At 34.2% G+C, this 11,131-nt stretch overlaps 1 protein-coding gene across 1 annotated transcript; it reads right to left on the reverse strand.

The window, feature by feature from the left end:
- Positions 1 to 1,718: 1,718 nt before the first annotated feature.
- LOC149901471 (uncharacterized) lies at positions 1,719 to 9,186 on the reverse strand. The gene is made up of 2 exons (XM_090111607.1): positions 8,716 to 9,186; positions 1,719 to 2,773 (listed from the first exon to the last, which is right to left on the reverse strand). The coding sequence occupies exons 1-2, from the start codon at positions 9,049 to 9,051 to the stop codon at positions 2,330 to 2,332; spliced, it is 780 nt and encodes a 259-aa protein (XP_089967733.1). The 5' UTR covers positions 9,052 to 9,186; the 3' UTR covers positions 1,719 to 2,329.
- Between the last annotated feature and the right edge of the window lie 1,945 nt (positions 9,187 to 11,131).

Raw genomic sequence — 11,131 nt, forward strand, 5'->3', positions numbered from 1 at the left:
CTTTTACATACAGAAGTATATTTGCAATTAACTCAAAAACCCACAAACCTCTTCAGTAAAAAATTAAAATACTAATTACCACACTCAAACCTATATAACGAGGTAAAAAGAAATCTAGAAAGATCTTACATATCGCACAAACAAAGGAATTCACACAGTTTTACTTGCTATCAATTTCATCAGTATACAGATAAAATCTCGAAAACACAAGCATTACTATTAATTCCCGCCTATTCACACTTTGATCTATTTAACTAATAAACATATGACGCACATGTTATTAAATATTTTATTAATTATCTAGATAATACTAGAAATAAACCTAAGTTATCTGTTGACATGGAAGCGTTTGTTTTGAATAGATTATTTCACTGTTCTTGAGTTCTAGGTTAATTCTGTTGATATATTTCATATTATTTTTTCTCTCGACCTACCTTTATAACTTAATTGAGCTGATTACCTCCTGTTCTGGTTGCCTGGAAGAGATCACTACTAAGTGATAAGGCCGCCAAATACACTAAACTGCTCCTTGCTTTTATTTTTGTATATTTTAGTATGTAAGTCCGTTTAGTTGTATTAAAGAGTAAATAAATAAATAAATTAAATTAAAATCTGTCTTTCCTACGATTTTTTTTTTAATTTTGCACCTACAATATTTTTAAGGAAAATGCAGAAAATGTTACAGAGTATAGAATATTTACAATAATTTCATTTAAGTCTGCACAATCTAATTAGTATGTAGGTAATCTTAGGGTACAAATTTAATAATATTTAAGACTACTCTACCATTTACATACATGGTAATTGCTTGGCATTCTATATATATGCTAAAAAAATTGAGATAGAGAAATTGACGTTAATAGTAAAAAGGAAAGAAATAGAATTTTGTAACAAACAACTATTAAAAGAGGTATAGGCATAATTAAGTTTGATAATGCCATCGTACGGCGCGTGTAAAGCCAGGAATCCGATAGTAATTGTTCAAAAAATGTAGGCATACATATTTGAAATCACTAAAAACATGACGATATACGTAACATATATCTAGATTGCGATTATCAATGTTATTTGTTTTTATACCATTGTAACCTTCACTGAAACATAATCTGTTAGTAACAACTTGCAATTGCAGCTAATTCATATAAATAGGTAGCTCGTGAGTCGTGACGTAAAGTGGCGTGATCTGTTTTGCTCTAATGCAACACTTTACCACCATTACAACGAATGTTTTACATCCATTACCGTTTTTACAGTGAACGCCGCCCCAGCAGAGCATGCGCACGCAGAAATGAATGAATTACACGATAAAATACCGGCGATGCATTTTTTAAATGCATTCGAAAGGAAACTCATCGATAGCGGATTCATTGCTGACTCAGTGAACGATGCGGACGATGTTAACGCAATGTCAGGAGAAATGGATGTAAAATTGTTTGAAAGGAACGCATTTTATGAGTAATGACGCAGCGTGCCAGTTGGCACGTAGGCAGGTGGACTAGATACATGATGGATAGATGCAAAAAATTAAGGAAAACTGTTCGGAGCATTGCGTGCTCATAAGTAATTATGTGTGACTATAGTAGACGTTCTTACATCAATATTTTTTATAATTTCGGATCTTTCCTCTTGCTGTTCGCAGAATTTCGTTCAGGAAACGTCCAACGTATCAGGCTGTGGAAAAATACTATTATCTAGATTTCAGAGATATAAACGACAAATGTTTTCAACTTTTTATTATCACAAGCTTAGATAAGATTAATCTAAATCTTAATTATATACAATTTGAATGTTTAAATAATGTTTAATCAAATTGTTATTTTTCATACCATTTACACTAGAATGGCATTATCGAACGAAAATTTTCTTGAAGTAATGATAGAAAAATACCTATAAATTGTATATCGGAATGATATTGGTTCAAAAAACAATTAGTACCTTTCTATAACAATTAACACTACATATTTAGAAGTAAATACAAGCACTATAGCAGTGGTGGCTCAGTGGTGAGACCTCGGACTTCGAATCGATAAGTCCGGGGTTCGAAACCAGGCGAGCGCGTAGGAAATAAATTGATTCTTCAATTTATCTGCGCATGTTGTAACATCACCACTGCTCGAACGGTGAAGGAAAACATTGTGAGGAAACCGACATGTCGAAGAATTAAAAAGTTCAACGATATGTGTCATCCACCAACACGCACTTGGCCAGCGTGGTGGATTATGGCCTGTACCCTCATAGGAGGCCCGTGTCCCAGCAGTGGGAACGTATATGGGCTGATGATGATGATGATGATGATGACAAGCACTATAAGCTAACGTCAGTCCATCACTTACTTATCACAATCACCGTCTCCATCACCACCAAGATTGAGCGGATTCTCTTCCACCTCAACCATGGTGAAATGATGGGAACTATACTTCTTCATCTCCTGTTCAAATAGTATGTTATTAATTGCCTGTTTGATCATCGACCGAGTCCGTTCATCATGTTTTCTTAAAGACACTGCTATATAGTCGCCGAAGCTATCACATTCGTCTTTCCTTTTTAGAGTAGAAGTTTTGATGATTTTCATAGCTTCAGATATTGGTCTATCGTTCCTTGGTTTGGCGATGTGCTTGACGATGCGGGGTTCTCTTTTGTACAAGGTGACCCTTTTGGGTGGAGTCGCGACTTCTGGCTCGTTTTTGATGATGATCTCTTGGTGGGACACGTCGAGGTCATTGTCTAAATCACTGTCCTGCTCTTCTTCGTCCATTACCTCTTCAGCCGGTGTCTGTGGAATTAAATGTATGTTAGCTATGCTAGAATAACCTATTATATTGGTGCTGGATCAAGATACATTTGTTTGATTTTCAATTAAACTGATTGACCTCTTTTTTAGATCATATAACTTTTAAAGAGAAAGACTAGAGACACCGTTTAAATTAAACCATGCCTAGTTATTTTAATTAGTACTATGTTTCTTTTACTTTTCAAGTAAATTTTCAATTTCTAAACGACAGGATACAGCAAAAACACGAAGTATGTGTCGATGCAAAAGGTAATAATAAAAAAAAATCTCTCACTGATTGTACAATTTCATTCTTGCTTCCATTGCACGTCTTGTGCTAATGTTGTTTTTATCAATGCACTAGCGGCCCGTCCCGGCTTCGCACGGGCATTAAATGTCTGTCTGTCTGTCTGTCTGTATGTGAAGGCATCACGGGAAAACTGACGGTTCGATTTCGATGAAACTTGGTATAATTATACCTTATTATCCTGGGCGTAAAATAGGATACTTTTTATCCTGGAAAAATACGTAGAAAAAAAATTAATCTTAATTCTTCAGTTTTATCCATAGACGTTGTTCTGTAGAGTGTAGAACCGCGAACACACGTTCCGTATTATTATAGGCCTAGCCGTATTTGGGTCCAATAGATATTTATAAGATGTCATTGTCAGAGTTACTCAAAATGGAGAAATAAACCATCCACGCGAAGACCGACATCCGCGCGGACGGAGTCGCGGGCGGAAGCTAGTTTTATATAAATGGGTTTAGTTCTGAAAAGAACTTTTTAAATCGGTTTAGTTACTTACTAAACGAATTATTATCAAGCGTAAATTCCGCACACGTCCATCACGTAGGGAGCCGACCGCGCGAGTAAGCCGCGCGGCAAGTTTATTTCGTGATCTTAACCCCCCTCCCGTACCCCTGCCCGAGTGACGCCTACAACGCATAGCTAGCCGAATACAGTTTATTTTTTAATTTTTTTTTAACTCGTGATATCTTTTGAATGGATTGTCAGAATCGAATAATTCAAAAAGTAATATAAAGATAATATTGAAGCAGTCTTAAATAATACATCGTTTATTTTGATAAGGGTTAATACCAAGGTACAAATAAAGAGCTTTTTGTAGCAGTGGTATTTTAATTTCTTTTTTTCAATAAAAAAACGCTTATTGTGACATGACTGTAATAGTTAGAGATATGCTGCCGCTGATTTTTTGTAGATAATGGTGTGTTCTAAAAAAATGTAGTATATCATTTTGTTCTACCATCAATAGTTTTCGCAGCGCACGCGATGTAAGGTAGTTTTTTGATATTTTTTTCACACCTTGGATTACGTTATCGTAATTTTAGTAAGGATGCCTATTTTTTTTGAAAATGAAATATAGCCTATGTCACTCAGAAATGATGTAGCTTTCCAATAGTGAAAGAATTTTTCAAATCTGCCAAGTAGTTTCGGAGCCTATTCAATTCATACAAACAAACAAACAAACAAAAAATCAAACCTTTCCTCTTTATAATATTTGTATAGATTACAATTTACAATGGACTTAAGGGGCCATGCTACGAAATGTATGTTTCTAAATCATGGTTTTTGGATAGAAATCATCATATTTAAAATCCTAAAAAAATATATAGCACAGATAAACGTTTGATCTAGTGACTTTTTTGGATAAAAACACAATATTAAACATTTGACTCGATCAAAAAAAAATCAGAAGTAACATCGATTTTAAAAGCATAATCAGTTTTATGAGAATTAGGGGAACGCTATGTTTATGAAAATTTGACATTTCATTTACTAATCAGGTTTTACAGGGAAATTTTTGGATAGATTTTTAATTAAGCCCTTATTTTTTTCTATATAAAATATAATACGTAAAATGCGACTCGCGCGCACCACGTCAGTGCAGCCAGAGTCCAGCCGGACGTTATCGAGGGAGGACCTGTGCTAGTTTTGCTCCCGACCACGTTGCAGTCGCCGCTCGCGTATTAAAACCGAGCGGCGAGTAAAACGGCGAGCATGTCACGGTATAAATAAATCGGTAGTTTGATTTTGTTAGTTATCCTAGGATTATTGTTGTAAATATAAATTAACTTCTTATTCTATACTATTAAACGAACAATATTTGCATATTAATATATTTGTTTGTAAATACAGTGTGGAAATTTTCGATGGGCCCTGGGAAAGTACAAGAAATACTGGAGATAGCAAATTTCCTTTATTTTTAAAAAGAAATAGAACTGCATTCAAAGATTTTCAAAAATTCATTTTCTTCGACCGGGAATCGAAAGAACTATTAAAACCGCATCAAAATCCGTTGCGTAGTTTCAAAGATTTAAGCGTACAAAGGGACATAGGGACAGTGAAAGCGACTTTGTTTTATACTATGTAGTGATTTAAAATTATGTTTTAAAAATTACCTTGCCTGAGATCCTCTTTTTTATGGGTTGTTGAATAGGAATAGCGGCAAAGTTTTGAAGTACTAGTAGAAAGACTATTATGATGTTGGTTGATCTGTATTCAATGAGTATGACAAATATTATTTTTATGAAACAACAATCCAAGATGGCGCCGACGAAAATTTGACTTTTTTCGTGATGGGTGTCATTTTCATGGTTTTTGGGGTAGCTATTAACGAATATGAGGTCAAAACTAAAATCCAAGATGGCGCCGACGAAAATTTTACATCTTTTCGTCATGGGTGTCATTTTCATGGTTTTTGGGGTAGCTATTAACGAATATGAGGTCAAAACTATAATCCAAGATGGCGCCGTCGAAAATTTTACATCTTTTCGTCATGGGTGTCATTTTCATGGGTTTTGGGGTAGCTATTAACCAATATGAGGAGGTCAAAACTAAAATCCAAGATGGCGCCGACGAAAATTTTACATCTTTTCGTCATGGGTGTCATTTTAATGGTTATTGGGGTAGCTATTAACCAATATGAGGTCAAAACTAAAATTCAAGATGGCGCGGACGAAAACTTTACATCTTTTCGTCACGGGTGTCATTTTCAAGGTTTCTGAATTCTGCTCGAAAAATATGTAAACGGTTGTAAGAAAAATATACCAAATTATCGACGGTAACATTGGGGATTTGTAAATAGCTGTCTCAAAAACCTTGTAAATGAAACTCATGCCGTAAAGATGTAAAATTTTCGTCGACACCATCTTGGATTTTAGTTTTGACCTCATATTGGTTAATAGCTACCCCAAAAACCATGAAAATGACACCCGTGACGAAATTTTGTCAAATTTTCGTCGGCGCCATTTTGGATTTTAGATTTGACCTCATATTGATTAATAGCTACTCCAACTCTTTGAAAATGACACCCATGACGAAAACATTTCAAATTTTCGTCGGCGCCATCTTGGATTTTAGTTTTGACCTCATATTGGTTAATCGCTACCCCAAAAACCACCCACATTTGCTACTTAGGAAAAGTTCAGATTTAAAGATATCATAGGTAATGTGACGAATATAATTTATTTCATTCCGACCGTTTCTCGGAATAACATACATTTACTAAGTAGGGTTTAATATATTGCCGCTAACATAATATTATGATGTATGATAATAATTAATAATTCATAAAAAAGTATTTTATACATTTCTTAAAAAGCTTCGATATTGTATACAATAATACAAATCATTAATTGATTATTATTCAAATTGTTGTAAAATAGTCACACTTTTTTAAGTCGGTTGTTGTTTTTGTAACTTACTTATTACATACTTATATTCAATTATTATTTTGCCTTTTTTATTTGTTTTACTTTTAATTATTATTACCAATATTTTCAGAAGAAAATAAATTAATGTATCCAGAACGAGAGTTTCATTTTAAACTTTAAATGTATGTATAAAATAGACCAAAAAATTTTTACGAGAAATTAACAATAAATTATCTTTTATATTGTTTCTATCGATTTGAATAATAAAATAAAATTTGAAAAAGGAATGTTTCCTTTCAGAAAAATTTGCTATCCCTAGTATTTCAAGTACTTTCCATTCAGGGCACATCGAAAATTTCCACACTGTATATATACAAACAAATATATAAATATGCAAATATTGCTCGTTTAATGGTATAGGATAAGTAGTAAATTTATTTATCAACAACATTCCTACGATAGCAAATAAAATCGAACTACTGATTTATTTATACTGTGGCATAATCGCCCGCCTTCATAGGTCACCGGAGTTCATGCCGCGCCGGCTCCTGCGCAACGCGGGCGCGAGCCATCTCAGTGCCTAAAATGCCTAAACTTTCAGTATAAAGGGCTCTTAAATAAAAAAGCGCCGTAATGTAATGATAATGGCGACGTTTGTCGCCATGTACACTTTCCCTTTTAGATTAGCATTGCTTTTTAAATCATTTATTATTTTTTTACAGTAAAATCATTTAGATAATAATAGTTTACACAACGTTACTTCCTTTCGGATACATCCCTTGCCATCAAATGCAAAAGATGTGAAACTAATATTATAAAGAGTTTGTTTGTTTGAACGCGCTAATCTCAGAAACTGCTGGTCCGATTTGAAAAATTCTTTCGGTGTTAGATAGCCCATTTATCGAAGAAGGCTATAGGCTATATATCATCACGCTAAGAGCGGAGCAATGCGGGTAAATAATTAATATTTTCTATCTTCCTATCTATACTAGAAATACCAAAATACCTATAGATCGAATTACCTAAAATTGAACGTGTATAGAGCAGCAGTTAACATTTATCTTATTTTGCATACCATGTATACGCATAACGTCCCTTAACACCATCCAATAAGAACGAAAATCGTTTGACAACAACCCATAACACATTTTAAACTTTATCCCCTTGAAATAAGAACTAAAATAGTTTGTCAATTGGAGCATTAAGGTCACTTTATCGGAGCGGAATTGAAACAATTGTCTTGGTGTTAATAGTTTTCAGTACTGTGTCAGGGCCAATGTTGACTGGCGGTCCATTGGCGACAAGCCTCCCTTGACACGAAAGGTGAATGACCTAGGCTCTAGAGAAAAGGTAACTAGTTCGATTCTCGGCGGAGATAACTGTTTGATGATAGAAATTGTATCACTTTGTAAATGGTAATAGAAAGTGATTAGTGCACTCGAAACAATTTCAATTCGCAGTTTCATCATTAAATGGTCATTTAAATCAAGTATTATCTTAATACTATTGTAAAGGCGAAAGTTTGTAAGTATGGATGTATGGATGTATGGATGTTTGTTACTCTTTCACGTAAAAACTACTGAACCGATTACAATGAAATTTAGCACACATATAGAGAGTAACTTGGATTAACACATAGGTTTTATCCCGGAAATCCCACGGGAACGGGAACTATGCGGGTTTTCCTTTGAAAACGCAGGCGAAGCCGCGGGCGGAAATCTAGTACATAATATGTGTTTCAAATGAATATTCCCTCTTATCATTTTATCGAAGGTTAAGATTAATAAATCTTTTATTCAATAATATTTAATAAGTAAGTAGATTATTAATTTATATTATAGTTACAATAATTATTATGAAGTGCATTTTCTGATCCACATTAAATGCGAAAATCCTTTCAATCCTTTTCTTTTCGTCCGCGCCATGATGAAAATTGAAAATACAACACCAATTGAAAGAGTCGTTGCCATAGCAACAATGAATAATTATAAAAATCATTCTCATGAACTTTAATAATATCAAATAATACGCTCAGCATAATAAATTTTATTTACTTTGCAGTGAATAAAAACATCAGTTTTTATGTTATAAAATTAACGTCAACTAAACAATGTTTATATGTACATATATTATATACCTACTGTGAGAACTTTATAAACTTTACACAAAAGATGCACGTAGGTACATATTTACTCGCAGTATTTACAATACATTGCGCACTCACAATACATTCAAATCCCTCAACAAACAAGCAATGTAAAACTTATTACCAGGACCACTTTCGTCACAGAGCCTTTCGGGTTATCAACGTGGTTCGGCAAGAAGCTGAGATGGTCATACAGGAACCATTTGGAGCGTGTCCCGAACCGAACTTTGGCTTTCTCCCGGCGATGCGAAGCCAGTATCGAGTTGAATTTCTTGCGCAGATCTGTGACTTCCATGTCATACAGCTGAGCGATCTCCGTCCACGCTTCATATTTAGCGGTCTGCGCTCTAAACAAGTCATGGTTCTGGTCCCATAGCAACGGCCTGTTTTTGTATTCATTAACTAGCGCTATCACTTGATTGTTCGTCCACTCGACTTCGTGGTCGTCTGACTTGAACATAACGCGGCCAATTTACGATGACATGTACGTGGGGAGCGCGTGGTAGGAGAGAGGGTTATTTAATTCGGTCGGGTTGGCGAGCGGTATAGAAATGGCGCGGGCCGTTCGCATACGTTCGTTCGCCCGCGATTCGAGCGGAGACTGGCGAGGGGCGCTCGTTCAGGCTCGGTTCGCTGTTCGGTGACCTTTCTAGAACGAACTGCGCGTATATTCTGTGCGTATATTCATTGGTGCGATAGAAAATATTATTTGATGCACGTTGCGTTGGCTTATACATACTAAATACTGCTCTGAAAGTAGTAGTATTTTAATATTTGTTTTACACTGTATACCGATTTAAATGTTTTCTGATTCTCTAAACAATTTTTGAATTATGTATTTTTAGTACAGAACACATCTTTAAAGTTTATTTCAAACTTACTTCACTCCTTATCAATGCTTTGTCATTAAAAGCCTATTTTCTTCGTAAATCTATGCATTTCTATTTATTGTCTTTGATTATTATTATTTAGTAGATAAAACAACAAAATTAAACAGAACTTGTCTTCAAAATACATTCGTTATTCTAACAATAGGCAAAACAATTCTTTCGTATACAAAAAAAGTTATTTTTTATAATACAAAATAACAATGATCCGAATGGCCCCGGCTCCGTCCCCAGTGCAAATTAAATTTGGTCCCCACACTGGTCTAATTTATGTCCCAGAATTACGAGTAATGTGTTGGTGGACCATGAATCTTAACATAATATTATTTAAGTGTCAACTTTTATGAAATATGGCGTGGCTTTTTGTGAAGCACTCTACACATTTCTTCTGTGTGTGTCACTGAAGTCCTCGTTAATGGCTGGACCGATTTTAATGAAATTCCGCGTGTATTCAGGTGCATTCGATTGCATGTGAACCCGCATAAATATTATAAGAATTAAACGTTTCTGTACCTACATACAATCATGGGCATATCAAAACCAAGCAAAGAAAATATTAATTCTTATACAAGTAGCTTAAAATGTGCATTTACATATTATACATGACGGGAGAAGGGGCCAAAGGCTATTTTTAAAAAGAGTGACGTCAGCAATTCTGACGTCACCATCATCAGAGCAGGCGCTCATACTCGAAGTAGAACGCCCGTAGGTATTTTACTGCCTTTTTAATCTACGTGGAAATTATAGAGAGAGCTCCGAACGCTCCAACGGCCGGCGAGTGAATGTGCTCTGTGCCGTCGGGCGATCGCATTTAAAGCAAACCATGACTCACAAGAATTAGTTTGAATGTTGCCACTCGAATTTTTACAATGAATTTTTATCATTTTTAACAAAGATTAATTATTTCGTTAATTTAATTATTTCATTAGTGGTTGATTAATGAATCAACCACTTATTTAAAAAGATCAAAGTAAACTTTAGCTAGTTATAATTATTTAGTAGTTTGAGGGTAGTCGTTTATCGTCGTTGCGCCGACATACATATTATAGTATTCGGAGTAACGCGTTTATTACTCTTAAATTTTTTTGTAAATGGCAAAATAAAAGCTAAATTTTTTATTAAAAAAAATTTCGCCAAACTTATTCATGTACAGAAAGAGCCTTGTCTAATGTTATTATTTTATCTGTAAATGGACATAATTAAATGTACTTACATGTTTATACCTAGGTTATCTCGATCTTATCTCTATACCTATTAATTGAAGATTTATGCAAGTTTTTATATAATTATAAAACTCGTTTAGATTATATAGGTCATGTAACATTTTTCTTTATTGGTAAGAAATAAAGCACATAAGTATTAAAAGAAAATGAAGTGACTATTTTTATTGCATGATAGTTGTATTACAAAATTAAATATAATATGTAATAAAAAAAGAGCACACATGTCAATAGTGAAACTTCTTTGGCAAGATTCACAGATACCAAAATCGTCTCCTTACTTCATGACGTGACGGTATTGCCATGACGTGACTGAAATTTTACTCTGAACGCGAATAATACACTTCAAAAATCTAAAATTTTCTATACAACTTAATAGTTGTATATAAAATTTTACAATTTATTTACTTTTTAAATAATAATTTATTTACTT

Source organism: Colias eurytheme, chromosome 17 (genome assembly GCF_061535395.1).
Source record: "Colias eurytheme isolate Ceu_HAF_F1 chromosome 17, ilColEury1 Martin Lab GWU primary, whole genome shotgun sequence".
Taxonomy (NCBI): Eukaryota; Metazoa; Arthropoda; class Insecta; order Lepidoptera; family Pieridae; genus Colias; species Colias eurytheme.